Source organism: Geotrypetes seraphini, chromosome 14 (genome assembly GCF_902459505.1).
Source record: "Geotrypetes seraphini chromosome 14, aGeoSer1.1, whole genome shotgun sequence".
NCBI lineage: Eukaryota > Metazoa > Chordata > Amphibia > Gymnophiona > Dermophiidae > Geotrypetes > Geotrypetes seraphini.
In genome coordinates this window covers 57,509,117-57,534,025 of record NC_047097.1, presented here as the reverse complement: position 1 = coordinate 57,534,025, position 24,909 = coordinate 57,509,117, and the positions used below count along the sequence as shown (strand labels likewise).

The following is a 24,909-nucleotide window of genomic DNA, read 5'->3' as shown; positions in this document are numbered from 1 at the left end:
AACACTTCTGAGCAACTTGCTTGCAGAAAACAAACTGAGGGGACAGGAACAAGAGCAGCTCCCTGAGAAGGAGGTAGAGTTGGAAAACATGATTGGCAGTTTTCTGCAAGCAATTTGCTAGTTCAGATACAAGACCCTAGCTTTGAGGACCACTAGACACATTGCACTAGAATCTAATTTAGAATGTTTAGGCACTGACTAGCAACTTTGCCAAAAGGTTGCTTAGTAACAATTCCTGGCCATGTTAGAGCAAATAAGATCCCACCTGGGATAATTACTACTGTATATTAACACTGGATAACATGTTGCATTTTGGAGGGGCTTGCTGGAACAGAAGACTAGTAATGCAAAATAATCTTGTGAACCAACTTTAGAATAACATGTGCATCTGTCTGCATGATTCTAATTTCTGGGAAAAAAAAAAAAAAAGAACTTACACTTCACTAACAAGAATAAAGAGGCCTTTCATGTTGAAATAAACATGAGCAGAGACAAGCTATAAACTCACCTGCATAAATAGTCCTCACAAAAGTGTCAGAAGACTTGATTTCAATGATATCAGAGACAGGGGCAACATCAAGTTTAGCAGCTACTCTTGGCAGAAGACTCTGAAATATTGACAAATCAGTTATGAAGGTACTATTAATAGACCATGAAAAAGAGTAGTTTCACTAAAGTTGCTAGAAAATTTTATCCAGTTGCTATGTGTTAATAATAAGTACTTCACAATTCTATAAACACACTGATGCTTTTTAGGGGTTGGCCTGGCAATTTCCTCTAAGTCTTATGGCTTCAAGATCAGACTGCCTCTACTAGGTAGCTTTAACATGAGCCTTCATTCTCAGGGTTCATCTTTTCCCTACATTTTAAACCCTCCTTTACCCTTTATCTAGACCAGTCCACATAATGCTAGGTCTTGGGTAGAACCCAGACTACAAGTCCTTCTGAAATCTAGAGACTTCACAAGTTGTAACATTTAAGCTCTGTACCTTAGTATTTAGTGCTATTCATGGTACAGCTTTTCTAATCTATCTATGATGAGGTTTTTATCCACTTACATTCAAAACATCTGCTAAGTTTCTTTCCCTACTGTGATACAATTGCAATATAAGCAAAATCATAATCTCTTATTTTCCTTCCAGGTAGCTTTAATTTGGAATACTCTGCCAATGGTTATCAAACTGGAGACAAACCATTTGGGGTATAGAAGACAACTAAACACATACTAGTTTAACAAATATTTTAAGGACTAATTCTGGAATTCCAACATATTCTTTGTTTCCAATTTGGTTGATCTTGTTGTAATTTGCACTGAACCATTTCAGCGGTAAATTGCAGCATGCAATAGTATAGTGCTGTATAATACACATGTACCTTGAGCTCAGCCAGCAACCCCCCACCACTACTAGAACATGCTCTTCCAGGAGCTATGAATACTGGCCCTGCAACTTCCTTGTACAGCCAGCCTGAAGAGTAACAATCAGGCCAGAGAATTAAACAATCTACAGTTTAGACTTGGATTCAACAGAAGCAGGAGGCTTGAATTGCTGAAAAGGATTAAGCCGTATTTGTCCTCATGATCTGGCTTTATCTGCATGTGTTCAGTGACCTTTTTTGTAATGGTCTTCTCAAATTTTTTTTTGGGGGGCACACTGAACTCTTATCCTAGGACTTTGAATGCTCCTATCTTCTGAAACTTTGTACATGTTCTCAATACTCAATGTGTAATTATGAACAGCACAGCTACAATCTTCATGCAGGATATAATCTTCAGAAGCTTCAGTGACTAGTTTCACATCAGCCATTCTGCCCGTGATTCAGCTAACTTCATGTGTATTTCATGAGTACTTAACTAAACAATATTTGAAGCCTATGAAGAGTTGACCAACATCTCTCCTTCCATGCTCATATTTCTCAGATTGTTTCTGTCTGTTTCTTTACCCTGCACCAGATCAGATCATTAAGCCGAAACCTGAGCTTCCATCCCTCCGCATATTGCTCCTGAATTAAGTTATTTCCAAACACAACTATTGCAACACCCTGCTACTTGGTCTTCCTAACCTAACTCCTTAACTCATAGGTTACAGCTAATACAGAGATAAAATTACTTTATGGCCACTAAAAATTTTATCAAATCAACCTCCTTCTACAGTCTGAGCATTAACTTCCTATCTCTTACATAATTCTCTGTAAAGTCCTTGTTTTGGATCACCAGATCTAGTCTTCAGGACATCCGTGTTCTTGACCAGTATTCTCATTCCCTATACCTCACTGACCACTTTGCTTTTCTAAATCAACACTTGCTGGTTGTTCCAACTTATTGCACCGAGAAGGCATTAGTCACCCCTGTTTTAGTGCTTCAGCTCCTACCCTGTGGAATTCCCTCCTGTTTTACATTAGACTGGAGTTGTTGATTATTCAATTCAAATCTTCCCTTAAAGCTTTTTAAATTTCTGCTGCCACCTTCTTTTCACTGGTCTCTGCAGAGAGAATGAGTGACATATACTCCCTCCCCAGAATTTTCCCTTATATAAACTGAATCCTTTCTTATTTCATTTTTCCTTGTCTCCTTATCTTTTTTTATTGGTTTTGTTTGTTCTTGACACACACACATTTCCCCCCACCTCTTATTTTAATATTTTAAATATTTTATTGTAAACAGCTTAAGATATTTTGTATATAGGCAGTATATCAAATAGAAATTGACCTTAACCATATTATGGTCTAGCCAGCAGGTCAAAAATATTTAACTGCAAATAATCCACAATGGAAACGTATCTGTCTGTAGAAAAGACATTTTAAATTAAGCCTAAAATAAATTTGAGTAGCTGCCTAAAATTTCCTCTATATAGCAAAAGATATTAGCACTGGCACCCAGTGACTGTTGTAAAACCTCAGAAACCACTGCAGAACAGAATTCTCCAAAGAGATTATTATGTATTTTTGGCTGGTAATCAGGAATTTGTAATGGGCTCTTAACCTCCTAAGTAACAGCAACAGATTTTTCTGCATTTTAGTCATCTTCTCACCTTCCCAAAGGCAGATGCTCCAGCACAGATGTGTGTAAAACGGAACTGCTTCTGAGTTGCCAAAATCAATGGAGTCAGCTCCTCTGAGAATAGAACATATTTGTCAAACTTTATAACATCTCAGATTAACATGGGCACTTTGCTACTCCGTTATCATTATCTGTGCATGTTGTTGTCAATGAAGAGAATGTGGGATGAAGGCACACTCACCTGGTAAGAATCCTTTGTATGCCTCATGCTGAGCCACAAAAATCTTGGCCACGCCCTGCACCTTGCATAGCTCGCCTGCTACCTGCAATTAGACATGATCTCATTTAGTGCAGTAAAGTATACAATCCAAATTCATGGAAGCTTTTGACCTGGGGGGGGGGGATACTTCAAACAAAAATGCCTCAAGTAAAATAAACAATGGTCCTTTAAATGGAGTTGTATTCCTCAGTGTTCAGAATGGTCAGCAGAACACAGAAAACAATAAGGACTCATAGGCGTCTCCAATTCAATCTTAAAAACTATGAGATCAGAGGAAAACAGATTTTATAAGCCTCTTGTTAATGGGTTAGGTTAGCAATAATCCACTTTACTGCAATCAAACTGAACTACTGCATATCTGACCAGGGAGATGTCGTCTGTAGCTTTACATTCTGATGGTTAAAACTAGATTAGAAAATGATGCTCCATGCCCAAGACACTTGCCACTGATCTGCTAAATGTACAAAATTAAAGTCAAAAATGTTTGGGTTTATAGGGGTCATTTAGTACTTTTGTAGCCAAACCATCTAATTACCAAAGGCCATTGTGTCACATCAAAAAGCAAAACAACTTACAACAAACCAGGCAAAGCATGACAAAGAATACACAGAGTGCAAGTAAGCTTAAAAAGATCTACTGAAATTCAAAGACAGAGGTTACTGTAGTAAGCACATTATTTAACACTACACACAATTTATTCTTGTTACAGTTAACTCAAATATTATATAAGTTAGCGGCATAAAAAAAGCATACATAAATTTGCACTGTGCAGATTTCATGCACTTTTTTCTCACAAGTCATTAATCAAGTGCAGAACAGAAAAATCAGCTATCAAATTGTTTTATGCATAAAAGTGGATTTTAATGTGGACAAATTTGTGTGGTGGATTTGGCAAAATGACAGTGTGTGATTTCCAAAGTATAATTTATAGATTCATGTACACAACACATTCTGTACAATTTATGCAAAACCTTCATGATGAGAACCATTTTTACAGTGATTTATTTGTATGAAAAGATTATGGCTTTAAAATATGCTGTATGTATACAATCCAGTTTTTTTGTGTTGGTGTTTTTTTTGTATGGACATAAACTTATCAAAGAACTCAATCTATACCAGTACACCACATCCACCTCTGGTAATCTCAGCAGTGCTACAAGATACAAACAAGCAGCCTGCAGAACCTCCTGATGACGGTGACCAAAGTTGCCCATGCCTGCTCTTTCCTGCTCAGTATTTTTGCTGCCTCATCCGTAGGCATCGGAATGGGAGGGGGGGGGGAGGGAAAGCACAGGGGCTATGGGCTCCCCAAAAATTACCGGTAGTAACAAGGCCGACAGGGATCCTGCAGGCATAGAAACACCAACTGAAGCTGCAGTCTCAGCACTTTCATGGAATCCGCATCTTGTTGCCAGCCAGTGTACCTGCTGGTCGGCTCTCTCTGCCATACCCCTTCCCCAACATTTACTCCTTTCTCCTCTTCCCAACCATCTACCTTGAATTTCTTGTAAAGGTTACTGGGAGTGGAACCGGTTAACAGCGTCGTTCTGCCACTGGCCCCAGTGTCTTCTCTCCACTGCGGCCCATCCCAGCAAAAACAGGAAGCTGTCAGAGAGGGCAGGCCACATTGGAGAGAAGATGCTGGAGCTGGCGGCAGAGCAACACTATGAACTGGTTCTGCCACCCATCAGCTTTTACAAGAAATTCAAGGTAGATGCACGGGGAAAGGAAGGAGTAGATGTCAATGCACCGGGGAGGGAATGGCCTGCCATTTTGAACTTGTGGGCCTACGAGAGGGACGGACTGAGCTTCCCTCCTGCTCCAACTTCTTTGAAAAAGGTACAGGGGGTTCGGGGGACCACTGGTGACATGGAGGGAGTGGGCATCCCTCCTTTTTATTCAGAGGGGGGAAGGGGAGGGGATATTTGGCTGGGTCCCTGCCTGCCTTTTTGCTGCCGCAAGGGGAAGGGGGGAGTCATCATGGCAGGAGGAAGTGGGCATTCCTTCTGCCATATTTTCTCACGCAGGGGAGGTGGGGTCGGCATGGCAGGAGGAAGTGGGCTTCCTCCTGCCGTTTTCCCTGGCGCGGGGGGGGGGTCAGTTCCTGGTTCATCGGGGAGGCATCATTGGCGGGGGGGAGCTTTTCTTCTTTTCTAATGGGGCAGATATTGTGCATGTTACACATGCACAGCATCTGTGCCCATTAAGAAAAACAGTTATGTTTATTTAAGATTTGATCTATCGCTTCTGCATTTTACTGACCTAAGCAGTTTACAAAGTATCAAACTAAAATGAAATTAGGTACTTGAGAAAAACTACCCCATTTGTCCAAAAGGCTCACAATCTAGCTAAAGTACTCACATTGCCCTTGCGATCTACTGGTCGATCGCAATCGACCTTTTGGGCACCCCTGATCTAAAGGGTCTGTTGTGAGCAAAGTTCTACTACAGGTCACTAAATGGCTCATTAAGGACCAAGATTGATCTATGAGCCCCACTGGGCAAAGTCTTACTTTCCACTTCCACTTACCTATCTCCAAAAACTATCAAGCACAAGCTTCAGCTCTTAAGAGCTTACAAGAGAAGCACTGAACCACTGCTATCAGCATACCATCTTGGATCTGCTCATATGTTTTAACTTAACAAAAAAACTGAATCCTTTGTATACTTTAGCATCTGACACACAAATTATTTATGTTTATAGATATTTTGTTACATGCCTAGATCTCATACTGAATATAGCACAAGCTAAAAATATTAAAATTAAAACAAAATTAAAGTGACAAATAGTAATAAATCCTCCTGTATCAAACTTTGTTCTATGCAATTTCCCAGAATCTGTATGAGCAGACATTCCCAGGTCCCAGATGGCTGTGCTATCATAAATGTTACCGCACACACTTTATTAACCAACCACAAACCCTTCCTTATTCTACATGTAGTAATTTGCAACACTCTCTCTACATAGTTGCTCTTAAAGGTTAAGAAGCATTACAGAGGAAGAAGATATATCATTTCTTCCGGATAGTTGTATACGCTTCTAGCATTTCATTATTTAAAATTGGAAAAAAAACAAAAAAAAAAAACCAACCCACAACAAAAAAAACCCACATCCTTACCTTGCTACAATTGGTACCAGCTACTAAGCATGACACCTCCCCTCCAAGCCGCTTAGCTGCAGAAATAACATTCAACGTAATGGGTGTCAGCTTCTCATTGTTGTGTTCAGTTATTACTAATGTGCTCTGAAATCGCTGGAGCAGTGAAGCCTGAAAGAATTAAAGTTCTTTGAACCAATACTGCACAAAACACTTTAGCTGAAGTTTATAAAACATAAATAACATAAGCATTGTAGAGTTGAATAAAACATGACAATTAGTGCAAGGGGTGGTGGCAGGAAGGGCATTCCTCCTACCGGGGAACTTCGTGGGGGAGGGGGTCCCTGCCACAGCTGCTCAGATTATTGTGGCAGGGGTAGTCCCTTGCTGCGATCAGCTGATGGCAACTCGATTCTCTAACTAGTGCCTATGACATGGGCGCTGATTAGGTGGGGTTAGGCATCTGTCCGTTAGGACAGACATGATTCTGTATAGGACACCAGTGTGCGATTCTCAGCGTTCTATACAGAAACTGACCTTCAGTTTCTAGAACAAGCATGTAAGTCAGTTACATACACAACTAACTCCATATATGTAAACAATGATGTCCTTTCCAGACCTAATTCCCTTTGAGAATTAGTGTTTGTTATGGCCAATTACTGGTACTTACCTCCAATTAAGTACTAATTTTGTGCCAATTTAGCCAATTATGTTATACATATAACTGACCCTATTCTACAACTGGGATAGTGTACGTCCTTGAATCTAATGGGTTACAGGATCCGAGGCAACATGGCTTTACAAAAGGTAAATCGTGCCAAACGAACCTGATTGAATTTTTTGATTGAGTGACCAGAGAACTGGATCGAGGACATATGCTAGATGTAATTTACTTAGATTTCAGCAAAGCCTTTGATACGGTTCCTCATAGGAGGCTGTTGAACATACTTGAAGGGCTGAAGTTAGGACCCAAAGTGGTGAACTGGGTTAGAAACTGGCTGTCGGACAGACACCAGAGGGTGGTGGTTAATGGAAGTCGCTCGGAAGTAGGAAAGGTGAGTAGTGGAGTCCCTCAGGGTTCGGTGCTGGGGCCGATCCTGTTCAATATGTTTGTGAATGACATTGCTGAAGGGTTAGAAGGAGAAGTGTGCCTTTTTGTAGATGATACCAAGATTTGTAACAGAGTACACACCGAAGAGGGAGTGGAAAATATGAAAAAGGATCTGCAAAAGTTAAAGGAATGGTCTAATGCCTGGCAACTAAAATTCAATGCAAAGAAATGCAGAGTAATGCATTTGGGGATTAATAATCGGAAGGAACCGTATATGCTGGGAGGTGAGAAGCTGATATGCACGGATGGGGAGAGGGACCTTGGGGTGATAGTGTCCGAAGATCTAAAGGTGAAAAAACAGTGTGACAAGGCAGTGGCTGCTGCCAGAAGGATGCTGGGCTGTATAAAGAGAGGATTAGCCAGTAGAAGGAAGAAGGTGTTGATGCCCCTGTACAGGTCATTAGTAAGGCCCCACTTGGAGTATTGTGTTCAGTTTTGGAGACCGTATCTGGTGAAGGACGTAAGAAGACTTGAAGCGGTCCAGAGTAGGGCGATGAAAATGTTAGGAGGCTTGTGCCAGAAGACGTATGAGGAGAGACTGGAAGCCCTGAATATGTATACCCTAGAGGAAAGGAGGGACAGGGGAGATATGGTTCAGACGTTCAAATACTTGAAGGGTATTAACGTAGAACAAAATCTTTTCCAGAGAAAGGAAAATGGTAAAACCAGAGGACATAATTTGAGGTTAAGAGGTGGTAGATTCAAGAGCAATGTTAGGAAATTCTACTTTATGGAGAGGGTGGTGGATGCCTATAATGGCTCCCGAGAGAGGTGGTGGAGAGGAAAACGGTGACTGAGTTCAAAGAAGCGAGGGATGAACACAGAGGATCTAGAATCAGAAAATAATATTAAATATTGAACTAAGGCCAGTACTGGGCAGACTTGCACGGTCTTTGTCTGTATATGGCCATTTGGGGGAGGATGGGCTGGAGAGGGCTTCATTGGCTGGGAGGTTTTACATGGGATGGAGTAGGTTTTGACTGAGACTTCAGGAACCCAAGCACAGTACCAAGTAGAGCTTTGGTTTCTTGCCCAGAAATTGCTAAGAAGAAAAAATTTAAATTGAATCAGGTTGGGCAGACTGGATGGACCATTCGGGTCTTTATCTGCTGTCATCTACTATGTTACTATGAGTTTTAGGGGGTAATTGTTCATCTTTTACTCCTGGCACAATTCTGCACGACTGCACAATGCAGAATTTCTGCAAAATTGCAGAGTTATGCAGAATTACCTTTTATCACACAGAATCTCAACCATGTGAGCATCTTCAAGACACGGTTTCGGCAGCAATTCCTACACGCTGCCTGCCTCTAACCCAGAAGTCTCTCCGCGGCAGAGGGGAGGCTTCCAGGTTAGCAACAGGCAGCATGTGATACCGCAACCCAAAGAAGCAAGCCTTGGAGGAGATGAAGGAAAGTTGCTGGCACAGGGGAAGGGGAGGGGAGAGGATGAAGATGCACATAAAGGAGGGGAGGAAGGGAGAGTTGGTGCATGGAGATAGATAAGAAGATATCAGGCTACAAGGGTGGGGAGGGAAGGAAGAGAGAGCAGATGCTGAGCTATAAGGGTGGAGGAAGGAAGATGCTGAGAATGGTAGAACCACGAGGGGGAGGAGAGGGTGACAAGGAAACAGATGAGAGGATAGATATAACAGAGGTTAGAAATATGGTAATGGAGATACACTGAAGATGAAAGGGAATGGAGGGTTAAGAAATTAATGAGATGGGGAATGGGAGGAAAGATGGAAACTTGATAGGTAGCTGAAAAGTGAAAATGATGAGAGATGGTTAAGAAAAAGGCAGAAAAGAGCTAAAAAGGAATGATCAATATAACTGAGTAATGAGGAATAGATAGAAGAGAGTAGAAAAGACAAATAGATATAAGACACTTGAAGGAGAATTAGCAGACAACAGGAAAGCAGAAAAAAGAAACAATAAAACATCCAGACAACAAAAGGTAGAAGAAAATTTTTTACAGGTATTTTAAATGTTTAAAATGGAATATGGATAATAATCAGCAAAAATATTGTTTAAATTTTGACAAATAAACTTGCAGAATTTGCTAATTTTATGCGCATAATTTTTTTGTACAGAATTCCGCCAGGAGTAATCTTTTATACTAAATCATCTATAAATAACTTCCCCACTGGTACTTGAAATAGAAAAGTCTCTGAAGCCCTACTGTATAGAGCATATGACAATGACACTCATACCCCTCATTTTTGTTAAAGCACAGCCAGGTTGGCGTTTTGCCCCGTTTAGTCACAATGATTGATACTAGCTTGACATCTAGTGTTTTTAACTATCTGGAATAACAGTTCATTAGACCATTACTTAAAACAACCCTCTCCTGATTCTTTGGATCCTGCAAATTATCGTCCTGCCTCTAACCTTCCCTTTCTTTCTAACTTTTTAAAGAAAGTTGTTCATTTTCAATGGTCAATTTTTCTCAGAAAAAGACTAAAAATGTTCACCCCGTCAGCCAGGTTTCATCCTAGATATCATTTTGAATCACTAGTTTTGGCCATGATGAATTAATTACATATTAATACCAAAAAACACATCTTTTGAAAATATAAGACAACTGAATATTTCAAGGCAAACCGCCTAGAATTCTGATTAGGCAGTATAACAAATTTTAGAAATAAAACTTAATAAACTTGCAAAGAGTTCCATATTTTCACTGAAAAATAACTAAAGAATTAATCATGAACAGATTTAACTTTTCATTTCTTTAATAGAAGGAAATGTTAGAAGGTGATCAGCATTTCATCAGCCATTAACATTATCCAGAAAATGAATCAATGTCAAAAAGTTCTCTGGTAAAAATCTATGTAGAATTGGACTCCGATAAAGCCAAAATCTTAAATGAATACTTCTGCTCAGTCTTCACTTGCGAAGCATTGGGATCCGGCCCTCAGTTGCAGACAAGGGAAAGCATGGAATACCCATTTCAAAATTTCGTGTTTACGCCCAGCAGTGTCTACTATGAGCTATCAAGACTCGAAGTGAACAAAGCTCTGGGACCAGACAAACTACACCCCAGGGTGCTCAGGGAGTTGAGTGATGTTCTGGCAGAACCTTTATCCGCACTCTTCAATCTTTCCCTAAGTAATGGAAGAGTCCCATTGGACTGGAAAACGGCTAACGTCATCCCGCTCCACAAAAAGGGATGCAAGACGGAGGCTGCGAACTACAGACCGGTGAGTCTCACATCGATAGTGAGCAAACTAATGGAAACTCTAATCAAACGTCAATTGGACACGATCCTGTCCGAGGAGTATCTACGAGATCCCCATCAACACGGATTTGCAAAGGGAAAGTCCTGCCAATCCAATTTGATCAGCTTCTTTGACTGGGTAACAAGAAAGCTGGATACGGGGGAATCCCTAGACATCGTATACTTGGACTTCAGCAAAGCATTTGATAGCGTCCCACACCGCAGGTTATTGAACAAGATGAGTTCGATGGGATTAGGCGACACATTAACTGCATGGGTTAAGGACTGGCTTAGTGGTAGACTTCAAAGGGTGGTGGTAAACGGCACCCCCTCAGAAACAACGGAGGTGATCAGCGGAGTGCCGCAGGGCTTGGTCTTGGACCCTATCCTATTCAACATCTTCGTAAGTGACTTGGCTAAGGGTCTTCGAGGTAAAATTACGTTTTTCTCCGATGATGCCAAACTATGCAACATAGTGGGCAAGAGCACAACAGACAAAAGCACAGTGCCTGACAAAGGCTCAATATCCAACAGTATGACACATGACCTGCTCCTACTGGAGCATTGGTCAAGGACCTGGCAACTAAGTTTCAATGCCAAAAAATGCAAGGTCATGCACCTTGGCAGCAAAAATCCATGCACGTCTTACACCCTGAATGGTGAGACCCTAGCAAGGACTGTAGCAGAACGAGACTTGGGGGTGATCATTAGTGAAGACATGAAGTCTGCCAATCAAGTGGAGAAAGCTTCATCCAAAGCTAGACAAATAATGGGTTGTATCGGTAGGAGCTTTGTCAGCTGTAAACCCGAGGTCATAATGCCTTTGTACAGATCCATGGTGAGACCCCATCTGGAATACTGTGTACAATTCTGGAGGCCACATTATCACAAAGATGTGCGGAGAGTTGAGTCGGTTCAGAGAATGGCCACCCGGATGGTCTCAGGACTCAAGGATCTCCCGTATCGAGGTGGAGGAAGATATCTTTTTTCTTATAGGTCCCATGGCAACAAGAGGGCATCCGTTGAAACTGAGGGGTGGGAAATTTCATGGTGACACCAGAAAATATTTCTTCACCGAAAGAGTGGTTGATCGCTGGAATAGTCTTCCACTGGAGGTAATTGAGGCCAGCAGCGTGTCAGATTTTAAGAAAAAATGGGATTGGCATGTGGGATCTCTTCACAGAGGGAGTTAGGGGGTGGGACATTGGTATGGGCAGACTAGATGGGCCGTGGCCCTTTTCTGCCGTCAGTTTCTATGTTTCTAAGTTATGTAAATTTTTAAAAGTTAAACAGAGTTTAAACATACTGTAATTTGAGCCTCAACAGGCAACCAGTGAAGCTCTATCATACTTAGACTTCTTACTTATCAACTAGGCAGAGGCATTTTGAATTAATTGTAATCTAGGCATAATTTTGTTGACATTCCCAGATAAAGAGAATTACAATAACCTAATTGGGATAAAATTGTTAACTGAACAAGTATTCTAAATTGATCTTGAAGAAAAGAAAGAAAGGTTGAACAAGCCACATTGCTTAAGTTGTTTTTTTTAAAAAAAAAGCTTTTCTAACTACAGCATTGACTTGTGGTTCCATACTCAGAAGCATCAAGTAATATCCTTAAGATATCTAGAGTATTATTCACTTTCAGAAATGTTTCATCTTTAATAGGAACAATGGATACCTGATTAAAACTAAACCACAATAGCTTAGTCTTATCAATGTTGAGCTTGAGATGGTGGTAAACTTAACCATTTTCTAATCTTCTCAATCACATTAGTAATAGCAGCAAAAGAAGCTGCCAAGTTACTACTAAAATGAATTAAAAGAAAAATATAATTGGCATAAGAATAAATTGGTTCTTCCAATTCTAGAGTAACCAAATCTAAACAATTCATAAATATTATATAAAAAAGGAGAAATAGATGACTCATAAGGGAAAGCAAAAGTGGGGATTCCAAAAAGAAGAAGAAAAACTATCTTTGAGAGCCTGACCTCAACTATTTCTTAAGAACCCATGGAACCAATTAAAAACAATACCTGTAATTATGAACTCAGATAATTAAGCCAATAAAAGACCATGATCCATTGTACGAATGCCACTGGGCTCAAGGCATATGTTCCAATAATAAGTTAAAAAGATGTTAGCAATGTCTTCACTTTAATTTTTATAGCACCTGTTGAATCTTGAAGGGCCAAGACATAACATGGTCCATTCCATTTTTTAACTATGTGTGCCAACATTTTCCCTGACATATCTATAAAATCTTGCATTTTCAACAGACAAGCAGCTTCTGTATGCACTTTTGATTAGGGAGTTAAGCATACCTTGTACCGCAGGGTATTTTTTAAATTCTGGGTTTGGAGGATATTTATATATGCCTGTTTAGCTGTTAACTCTCCTTCCAACTGTATTAGTCTCCTAGAGACAGGGTGGATTTGATTTAAATCAAGTTTGATTGACTTAAATCACTAGTCAAAAAGACAATTTAAATCATGTTTTCTACAGAAAGACTCATTCTTGCTGGTATAATCTTAAAGGCAGATGAAGGATGCATTTTTTTGAAAAATAACTTTTTAGATTAATTTTACAGTTATATAAAAAAATATTACTGATCTGGTTATACTAGTAGAAATACATCTAATAAATAATTAAGAAATTATTGAAAGGTGAACTCTCATTTTAATAGATCATTCATATTTTCACAATTTTTCAGCTGTACTTTACTGAAAGGAGAAAAATAATCATTACCTTAATAACAATTTAAATCTGAGTTTAATTAAGCCAAAACAACAACATGATAGCATATGTATTTTTGTATTTGTTTAAGCATCCATGTTAACTGATGTGGTTAAACAAAATATCTTTTAACAAAAATTTAGACTATCAGCCAGGTCTACATGTGAACAACTTAAAATACTCTCTGCTGTTGGCTCAGTCATCTTCATCTTCTTGTTTCTCAAGTTGGAATAAATGAGTCCAAAGGAAGATAATATTCCTTCCATAAGGGGTGTTCAATAATTTATCTACCTGAGTATGAAAAAAGTGGCAAGCATGTAAAATGCATAGACTTGTTTCAACATGCTTGCCACTTTTTTCATACTCAGGTAGATAAATTATTGAACACCCCTTATGGAAGGAATATTATCTTCCTTTGGACTCATTTATTCCAACTTGAGAAATCATTTGGGACCCAATAAAGAAGGAAACTTTGGTTTTCTTTTCCAGATTATGAACAAACAAGAAGATGAATAGTTAAGCTCTGGAATGCATTGCCAGAGGTTGTGGTAAGAGCGGATAGCATTGCTAGTTTTAAGAAAGGTTTGGACCATAGTCTTGTTATTGAGAAAGACATGGGGAAGCCACTGTTTGCCCTGGATCGGTGGCATGGAACATTGCTACTCCTTGGGTTTTGGCCAGGATCCAGCCACCATGAGAACAGGCTACTGGGCTTGATAGACCATTGGCTTGACCCAGTAAGGCTATTCTTATGTTCTTAAATCAAGTAAGAAACTGCTAGATTTGGAGCACCGTTCAGCAATACAATTTTTTACCTTAAACTTTGCAAAAAAAGAGTCATCCAGAAACATTTTTAAACCAGCTCTATTATAAACAGCATGTTTCAAACCCCTGAAAAAGCTGGGCTTGTTTTTCAATGTGAGCAAGCAGTGCTTGATATACAACTATTGTATGAATGTTCTTTTGCATTTTTATAAGGAAAATATTTGATTGTGTTGGTCCTTGGTGGCATTGCCGCTACCAATTCAAGAAAATTGAACCAGCAACCTTATCACCATAGAGGTCACGCCCAATAGCCACAAAATATCAGCCATGGGTGGGTCTCAATTAATATCATCACCCAAATGATGTAACTGATGAAACAGAGAGCATGGAAATGAGATGCTGATCCATCACCCAACAAATGTCTTGTCTTTCAGGCCAGTAAAATGAATTAGCAGGGCCATGTGGGTGCATAAACTTATCATGGTGTCATTTTCTTTCATAGATTCTTCAACAATGTTGCCAAACCACAATTTATTATTGCAAATATGTATTTAATTCTATATATGTTGTCACAAACTGAATAGATCTTTTGGCATCAATATTTGGTCATTCAAAGATCTTTGAAGACTAGCTCTAGCTGCTAATCTTTTCATTGTTCCAACAATTCTGTCACAAGGTGATTTTCCATGGCTTCTACCCAAAAAATTCCATTGCGCTTCAATATTGAAAATGCTTTTATGATTGCACTGGTAGACAATTTTTGTAGTTCTTGTATTGAGCAGCTAAGTCATCACTAAAATACTAGATTCTGTTAACTTTCATTTTTGTCTTCAAAAACTCAATCAGCTTTTGAATAAATACATGAATGGATATTGAGTCATGTTGCACATGATCTGTGATAATGCAAATGTTTATGACTTGTATGGTATGAGCTTCATCACTGTAGTAAGCAACAAAGGGTTATTATAATGTAGCTTGTGAATTTTCCCAATGAAAGTCCTGTGCTGCATCTTGTACAATAGAGTAATTTTCAACAAAATCCATCAGAATGATTAATTTGCTTTCTTCTAAATTGGCTTTCAAGGATTTCAAGTATTCACTTTGATGCTTTGAAACAAAGTGGTAACTTGTTAGCTTCTAAATTCTGTTTTGTAAATTTGTCAATAAAATCATCCAATGTTAGTTTGCTTGTTTCTAGTGTTTCTCGATCAGTATAGACCCACTGCTTGAATTAGATTGATTGATCTTAACCCCAATCCTTGAATGTTTCTTCCAAATAAATTGACAGTGCTTCCTCGCCAGGACAGTTTTGGCATCATCGTAGCATGCAATCTTTGGAGGTCAAACTGAAAACAGTTTTTTCCATAAGCATTTTGTAGTTGTCCGATATGTGCACCTTGCAACATGAGCTTGATATTCTAATGTATAGTGCAAATGCAGACAGAATGAGTGCCTGAAGCACCAACAGTTATACTCAACTTTGGTCTAGGCTCACAAAATTTTGAGAATCCAATTTTGGCTCCATGTTTGTCATGATATGACACATACATCTCTTTTAAATTGCTCAACAGCAACTGTTTTTGTTTTTCTTGACTCCATCAACTTGAACAGAAATGCAATCTTTCTTGCCAGGACACATTCTGTTGAATTAATTATCTTCCTAAAATTGTCATACTCTGTTGACTACTTCTTTTGGCTTTTGCATGCCAACTTTCAAGCCAAGGCATAAATACCCTGCTCTTACTTGATATTTTGGGCCATCTTTACCATACGTTCTGAAACTCCAAAATGCTGTAGCTTTTATCGACCAACTTCTTGGGGCCAAAGTCAATATTTGAATTTTTTTTCAATCAGATATTCATTCCAATTCTTTTCTTCCTTTTTCCAATCAGGTCAATGTAGTCTTGACATAAGACAGTCTGTGGTTTGACTAGACTGTCCATCATCCTGAGCTGCTAGTCCAACGGCAGAAGTTCTCATGCACTGTCACATTTTATACTCGTTCAATTTTTTGTTTCGTATAACCCAATTTATCTTTACTGCTCACTTTTGGAAATTTCAAAGGAGATTCACCCAATGCAGATAAGTTTTAGTTAATCGTGGCAGAAGTGTCCATTTCAAAGTCATTGGAAGATGAGGATGATGCAATTGCAGTTTCTACCATGGAAGCAAATTCAGCTTTACATTAAGGGCAAATTTTCATTCCCAGTTTAGTGTTTCTTTTTGTCAGTTGATTCAATTTACGAGCCACTTCAAGATCAGCTTTCAAAATTCCCACTTTGACTAGATTATTTTGCTTTCCAAACAGATTACAGCATTTCTTTAACAAAGTCTTGTATTTTTTTTAGGTACATTGCTTCATGATGCAAGCAGATTTGATCACCAACCAAGAGATTAATTTCCAACTGCTGAATAAATAGTGACTTGTTATCTGCTGATAATTGGTATACTAATTTGAGCCCAACTTTTTTGCAATAAAATAAGCCATGACACTTTGATAATGAATGTTTTTTTCCAATAATGCATGTTGCTAGTGAAGAACCATTGTCGTCACCCAATTCAGTTGTTTCCATTTTGAATTGATTAATAGATAACATAAATTTGTATGAATCTAAACAGGAAAGAATTATTGAAAATAGAGTAGGCCTTGAGATGAAAAGGAATCATCTCAATAATATTGTCTACCTAGTACAAATGGTAATATAGCTAAACTCATGCGCTGCTTATTAAATTAAAATAGCAATGTTTTAAACCTGTGCTTGCTAGAATTAATGTCAGCTGTTGTGTCAAAACATACGTCTAAGTCCGATTTGGACATATGGCGCTAGAGGTCCAAAGTCGGCAGTAAGAAGATGCCTATTTTCAAAAGGCAAACCACCATATGTCTAGAAATAATTATTTTTTGTTAGTCCTCTATCTGGACATCCAGACCATTGGGATGCCCAGATCACCAAGACATCTTTCTTTATACCACATTTTCGACCAAAATTTCGTCCAAGTCCCAAATGCCCAGAACAAGACCATTTGGACATGGGAGGGGCCAGGCCTGTAATGGACTGGCCACCCAAACATGGCAACAGAGCAGTGAGACACCTTAGAAGGCACTGCTGTAAACTGCACATAAAGAGTGCAAGATAAACATCTCACCAGAATTCCCTTATAAGTTATGGTGAGCCCCCCAAAACCCACTATACCCACCTGTCTACAACCTCAATAGCCCTTATGACTGCAGGTGGCACCTATATGGCAGTAGAGTAGGGTTTTGGGCTCACATTTTCCACCATGAATTTAGTGGTTAGTGGCTTATGGACCTGGGTCCTCCTATGGTTCACTAGCCCAACCACCAGTCTACTTAAGACACCTGTGTGCTGCTCCACTAGGCTTTCCTATACCAGGTGCTGAAGTTCTGAAGACAGGTATGCACATTTGTATTCTGATCTTTGTGGATATAAGGGGGCCAATGAGCATTGGGGGTCTTACCTTGATGCATTCAGTGGTCATCTGCTCAATTTGGGCACCTTTGTGGCAATTAGACCCTTCTAAAACAGGTATAGTTCCAAACATATAAGTTCTGTCCAGGATGTCTTGCAAAATGTTTGAGCAACAAGACATCCATGTCTAACCTTGAGACTGCCCAAAGGTGCGATTGTATGTGATGATCTTAAGGTGGCCAAACAGGTTGAAAAGGTGATGGAGAAAGCTAGAAGGATGCTAGGTTGCATAGGGAGAGATATGGGCAGTAGGAAAAAGGAGGTATTGATGCCCCTTTATAAGAACATAAACATAAGAACATAAGAACATAAGAAATGCCATCTCCGGATCAGACCTTCGGTCCATCAAGTCCGGCGATCCGCACACGCGGAGGCCCTGCCAGGTGTACACCTGTTGTAATTTATAGTCCACCATATCTTTATATGCCTCTCTTAAGGAGATATGCATCTAGTTTGCTCTTGAAGCCTAGGACGGTCGATTCCGCAATAATCTCATCTGGGAGGGCATTCCAGGTGTCAACCACTCTCTGAGTGAAGCAGAACTTCCTGACATTAGTCCTGAACCTGTCCCCCCTTAGCTTCATTACATGTCCTCTAGTCCGTGTCAAATTGGACAATGTAAATAATCTTCTCTGCTCTATTTTGTCGATTCCTTTCAGTATTTTGAAGGTCTCGATCATATCCCCACGCAGTCTCCTTTTCTCAAGGGAGAATAATCCTAGTGTTATAAGTCTGTCCTCGTATTCCAGTTTTTCCATACCCTTCACCAGTTTTGTTGCTCGTCTCTGCACCCTCTCCAGCAGTTTTATATCCTTCTTTAGGTAGGGAGACCAATGTTGGACGCAGTATTCCAAGTGTGGTCTGACCATTGCCCTATAAAGCGGCATTATAACTTTCTCCGATCTACTCGAGATTCCTTTCTTTATCATGCCCAACATTCTATTTGCCTTCTTTGCCGCTGCCGCGCATTGTGCCGACGGCTTCAGGGTCCTATCTATCAGTACACCCAGGTCCTTTTCTTGTTCACTCTTCCCCAGAGTTGCACCTGACATTTTATACTCGTATTCCTTATTCTTATTGCCTAAATGCATTACCTTGCATTTCTCCACATTGAACTTCATCTGCCATTTCTCCGCCCATGTTTCTAACCGACACAAGTCGCTCTGGAGTTTCTCTCTATCCTCATGCGATCTGATCGCCCGGCATAGTTTTGTATCGTCTGCAAACTTGATGAGACTTTGGTGAGACCTCATTTAGAATATTGTATACAATTCTGGAGGCCACCCCTTCAAAAAGATATAAAAAGGATGAAGTTGGTCCAGAGGAAAGCTACTAAAATGGTATGTGGTCTTCATCATAAGGCATAAGACTTAAAGATCTCAATCTGTATACTTTGGAGGAAAAGCGAGATAATATAAAGACGTTTAAATACCTACATAATGTAAATGCACATGAGTCGAGTCTCTTTCATTTGAAAGGAAACTTTGCAATGGGAGGGCATAGGAAGAAGTTAAGAGGTGATAGGCTCCGGAGTAATCTAAGGAAATACTTTACAGAAAGGGTAGTAGATGCATGGAACAGTCTCCCGGAACAGGTGGTGGAGACAGAGACTGTGTCTGAATTCAAAAGGGCCTGGGATAGGCACGTGGGATCTCTCGGAGAGAGAAAGAGATAATGGTTAGACTAGATGGGCCATTTGGCTTTATTTGCCATCATGTTTCTGTGTTTCATAACACGCCTCCACCGTGTCCTTCTCATGCTCTGAACGTAGGCTGGAACATCTCACTAGACGTACAGAAAGATGGTTTTATCAGCACTTGAAAGTCCAAGTGCTGATTTATGATGCTTTTTGGACGTCTGTGGTTTTTGATTATTGGCCCCATAATGTTATACATTTATATAGGTACCAAAAATGTTGAAAGATACACCATAAGTCTACAGTAGCTTGTTAAACTTTGACTCTTATATTTTGGCATTTGCTAGTGCTGGAAAAACAGAACTTTCTTTTTCATGGGGTTTGAAACATGCTATTTCAAAAAGAATTGGTTCAAAATTTTTTCTACAGGATTCTTTTTTGTAAAAACTGGCTTAAAATACCTGATTTGACATTGTTTTGAAAAATCACAAAATTTAAAGTAAAATTGTAAAACAACAAAATTACCTTATAAGTTGAAATTGTATATTTGAGAACAAAGTCAAGTCACAAAATAATAAGACAAAACTTTACGGGGATAGCTTCATTATTACAAGAGCCACAAAAGGCTAAACTATCACATTAGCGCGTACATTTTATTGGCCCAAATTGAGGCTTTTTACTTACATTGTTTAAAAAAATGAAAATCTGAATTAATTCCACTGAATTGATTGTAAAAAGTTGTATAAGATTTCAAGTTTCATTTCTTTTGCTTATATAACCAAAGAAATATTTTGTCTCAAATTTGTAAAAATGTTGCAGTGATACTGTAGGTGGTCATAGTATGATATCAAACAAAAAGGTTTATCCCCATAAGTATTCCACTGGTGAATCTTAAACTTTACCAAAAAGTGAGTTTGAGTCATGTAAGATTTAGCAAAGAAAGTTTCATCAAAATCTGTGATGATAAGGTGGCGCACTTTTCTAAAATTAAACCACTTAACATGGAGTGACCCAAACCCTTTATTATTTCCCTTCTCCAGAATCCCACTTCCCCCTTCTCATCCCTCAGATCCCTTCACTACTCACATCAGTGAAAAAAAGTGCATTATGTCCCACTCCAGCAGATGGAAATGACAAAAAAGACCCATACAGCACCAACTTTATTCTACTCTTATGGTGTTGGTCTCGCTTTCAATTCCTCACTGTTATGTTAAACCTAAGAACTCATGTTAAGAATCCCCCCCCATTAAAACAACAAAAAATCAGTTTGTTTGAGTTTCAAAACGCTATCAGAACTAATACAGTCAAAACCCCTTGATTGGTGGTCAGAAGTGCAGAGATGAGATAATATTTTACTGATTGCCCCTGCACTAAGTCATTTTTCTTACTCCCCCCCATTCCTCCAACTTTGCCACATTTACTAGGCAAGACTATGGCAGTATAGAAAAATAAAGTTATTATTATTATCTCTATCAGAAGGCAACTTAAGGTTGACTGTTATTCTAAGTAGACTAGTGGTCCCAGAGACCACCACCCTGAGAGATTAGCAATGCTGCTGCACTATCTGCTTAAGACAGAAAAGTACTGCAGAGCAGAAAGCAGCATAAGGCAGAATCTGCTCAACATAAAAAGAGTAAAGTCAGTTCTGAGGTTCTTTTTTTCTCCATCTCCTGTAGGCAAGGAGCCACGTTCTACTTATTTGGATTGGTCTAGGAAGGACAAGGTCACCTGTATTGAAACGCTTTATGCACAGATGACAGGCACAATCTACTCTGACAGTGATATAAGAAACCACACTAAAAACGTGAAGCCTCAGTACATCCCCAAACTTTGCTTTTTAAATACTTCCAATCGCCAAAAGATCTTAGAAAACGTTCAGCAGCCCTCTGGATCCCTTCAAGTTGAGAATCACAGAGAAGTTTAACACTTACTGAAATCTCTTAAAAGGGCTACTACACAGTCGTAATCTGCATACTGCTTTGTAAACGGCCACAAAATGATTGCCAGTTGAAGGGGATTGCACTCAATAACACTAAAGTGGGAGAGAGCAAAGAGAGGTGAAGGGCAGACAAGACCTTTCTGAACACCTGCAAAGTGCAAACTAAGCCACAAATCACACAGGGGGGGGGGGGAAATACCAACGGTATCAATTAAGGAAGCTAAAAACATACAATACTTGTCAAAGAAAGCTTCATATATTTGTTCTTGCATTAAAAAAAAATATATATATATATTTTTTTTTTTTAATGGTAGGATTGTGCTCGGAGACCTGGAGGGTGCAACACATATGAGACAGTGACAGTAAAAAAAAACAGCCAGTACGAGAGAGACACAGAAGTAAGGACAGCCACAAAGGCACCAGGCATTTGCCCCATAGCTCTGGCCCCCAAATAACACAGCAACAGTGCACGGGGTGAAATGGCACCCGAGAGCACTCGATGACTGAAGGCCTAATGACCTGGTCGACCCTTCTCTTCCATACCCCCGACCCCTGTTTCCCTCGCGCTCACTTACCGTCCCGCGGCTCACGCTCCTCGCCCTCACCCACCGCAACATTACCTCGCGCTCAAAGGCAAAGGCACAACCAGACCGCCGGATTGTGACGTCACGCCCCCGCCAACCTCTCGCGAGAACGCCGGCAGCGTCCTGTTTCCCGATTGGCTAGTTCAACCCCTCCCACCTCCTCCTTCACGCGCTGTAATTCGCTAAACTTTATTGCGATCTCAAAATGCGGACGTACCCTTGGCTGTTCGCACTTCGCAGGCTCGAGCTTGTGCCTGTTCGGCCAAAGGACAGCTAGCTAGATAAGCAGGGGGGGGAAAAAAAGAGTTGTAAGCTGCTGAAGTAGCAAAAAGTCCGGGCCTCCCAGTAACGAAACCCACCGTCCACCTCCAAGACTTCTTTCCTGTGAAAGAAACTTCAAACTTAAAGAAGTGATGAAAGTCTGAATTAGTAGAGGCAAAAACAGGTGTTTTTTTTTTTTAATGAGCTGATGGTTCTGTGCATTTAAGGAATTTGTATTTTCCTCACAGTAAGCAATTCGAGGTGAGTTAGATTCAGGTGGTAGATAAACATATCATGTGCCACCTTTCTTAAAATTCAACACAAAAGGAGTTATAGTAGCCAAATACATCATAATAATACAGTAATTCAGTACATCAATAACTTGTAAATCTGTTCTTGCTACATCAGGCTGGCATTCTAAGTTGCTGTCTGATGCAATGGAAAGTTAAGTGGGTAATTCTATAAAAGTGTAGCTTGGAGCCTTTTCTATAAGCCTGCCACTTTTTTTTCATAAATAATGCACACAATTTTTTTATTTTTTTTTTTTAATTTACATGTTTTTTGTTGTTGTGTTTTTTGGTTTTTTTTAAAGTATTTCTTTACATTCCTTCAATATAGTTTCCCTGCTTTGCAATGATCGAGTCCCAACCTCCGGGAAGTTTCATTATTCCATCCAAGACACCATTTCTATTCAGTTGCCGAATGGCTTGGGTACTGTTCACGCATAAGTTGTTTCAACTTTGGAAAAAGGTCAAAGTCTGGTGGATTAGTCTGGACTGTAGGGAGCATGAGGTAATACCTCCCAGCCCTATTTGTGTAGTTTTTCAATGACGACATTCCTTATGTGTGGGCGAGTGTTGTGAAGAATGAGTGGCCCAGCCAAGAGCAACTGAGTTCGGTTTGTACATTTTTCTGTGCATTTTTTGCAAAAAAATCATGATAATACACTGCTGTGACACTTCTTCCACTTGGAGCTTTGTTTGTAATGATGATGCCTTCGTGATCATAAGCAAAAAATCATCATTTGTTTGACTTTTGATTGAGCTCGTCAAAATGGTTTTGGCCGTGGGGAAGATGGAGCTCTCCACTCATCATTGATACGGCTGGGATACAAATACGGCTGGGAGGTGTTACCTCATGCTCTCTACAGTCCAGACATGAGTCCACCAGACTTCGACCTTTTTCCAAAATTGAAACAACCTATGGACATCATTTTGCATCTCTGGAAGAGCTTTTTTTGCCGGTACCTGAGCCATTCAGCAACTGAACAAAAATGGTGTCTTGGATGGAATAATGAAGCTTCCCGGACATTGAGACTCAGTCATTACAAAGCAGAGAGACTACTGTATATTGAAGGATTGTAAAGAAATACTTGAAAAAAAAATAAAACATGTAAATTTTTAAAAGGTGTGTGCATTATTTATGAAATGATCCTCATAGAATATCAGTGTGATATGCCAAAAACGCATCCATATTATAGGTGCAGTCACATAAACCAGCCCTGCAACACATCACTTACTATTTTGCTCCTTGCCATATTACTTTCACTCCCTATTTTTCCTCTTAAAGCAAAGTTCAATGCTCCTCCTTTTCCCTTCATTCATCCTATGAGAAGGGGCAGGAGGAGTTTACCAGTGACATTTTGCTGGATGTTCACCCTCCAGGACATCTAAGTCATAAAGCCGTGTTAGATGTGTGTTTTGAGTGGGATTTGGGCTGGCTTAGATTTGGGCATCTTGTGGCGATAATCAAACCTTTTGTAAGACGTCCTGGACAGAACTTAGGTATTGTGTGCTAGACCTGTTGGAACCCAAGCACAGTACCGGGTAAAGCTTTGGATTCTTGCCCAGAAATAGCTAAGAAGAAAAAATAAAAATAAATTTAAATTGAATCAGGTTGGGCAAACTGGATGGACCATTCGGGTCTTTATCTGCCATCATCTACTATGTTACTATGTAGAAGCGTCCAAGTGGCAAAAAGATATCCAAACTGACCAGATGACTACTAGATGCATGAAGGTATACCCCCTCAACACACACACTCTCCCAGTGGTCACTGCCTCCCTCCTACTCCCTAAATACATGAATGAAATAGTACACATCTGTGTCTAGAACAGCAGCATCTGGAATGGGAAAGTCTAGATCACTGTTCTTCAACCACTGGTTCGTGGACCGGTGTCAGTCCGCAGGAAATTTCTGCCGATCCGCACAGGACCGTTTTACTACTTGTGATCTTGTTAGGTGATTGGGACCTGGGCTGGCCACTATTGATACTGGGCTTGATGGACCTTCAGTCTGTCCCAGTATGGTAATTCTTATGTTCTTATGATATTAAGACTACAAACAAGAAGAGTGGGAATGAACAAGATGCATCCATAAGGTATCTTTATTGATAGAGAATCACTGAATGGTAAGAATCAACACTGTCAATGTTTTGGTACATAAAAATAGTACCTTCTTCAAGAGTCGTAATCACAATAGGATAAAGCCAACAGAGAGAACAGGGGTCATCTCAGCCTAGTCCCCTTACCAAGGAGTTGCCGTACAGTGAGAGATTAGAGAAATTGGGCCTCTTCTCCCTTGAAAAGTGACAGAGGGGACATGATCGAAACATTCAAGATAATGAAGGGAATAGAATTAGTATATAAAAATAGGTTTTTCACCCTCTCCAAGATAGAGAGAACGAGAGGGTACTCTCTAAAGTTAAAAGGGAATAGATTCTGTTCAAACGTAAGGAAGTTCTTCACCCAGAGAGTAGTAGTAAACTGGAACGCTCTTCCAGAGGCTGTTAT

At 39.8% G+C, this 24,909-nt stretch overlaps 1 protein-coding gene across 1 annotated transcript in view; it reads right to left on the bottom strand.

Moving 5' to 3' along the window:
• ETFA (electron transfer flavoprotein subunit alpha) overlaps window positions 1-21,990 on the bottom strand; it is a 79,015-nt gene extending 57,025 nt beyond the window's left edge. The window contains exons 1-5 of the mRNA XM_033920820.1: window positions 21,849-21,990; window positions 6,397-6,546; window positions 3,240-3,321; window positions 3,030-3,112; window positions 509-608 (exon numbers count right to left, since the gene is read on the bottom strand). Of these exons, the coding sequence (XP_033776711.1) occupies window positions 509-608; window positions 3,030-3,112; window positions 3,240-3,321; window positions 6,397-6,546; window positions 21,849-21,890 (457 nt within the window). The 5' untranslated portion in view covers window positions 21,891-21,990. The remainder of the gene's footprint in view (window positions 1-508; window positions 609-3,029; window positions 3,113-3,239; window positions 3,322-6,396; window positions 6,547-21,848) is intronic.
• Window positions 21,991-24,909: the final 2,919 nt, after the last annotated feature.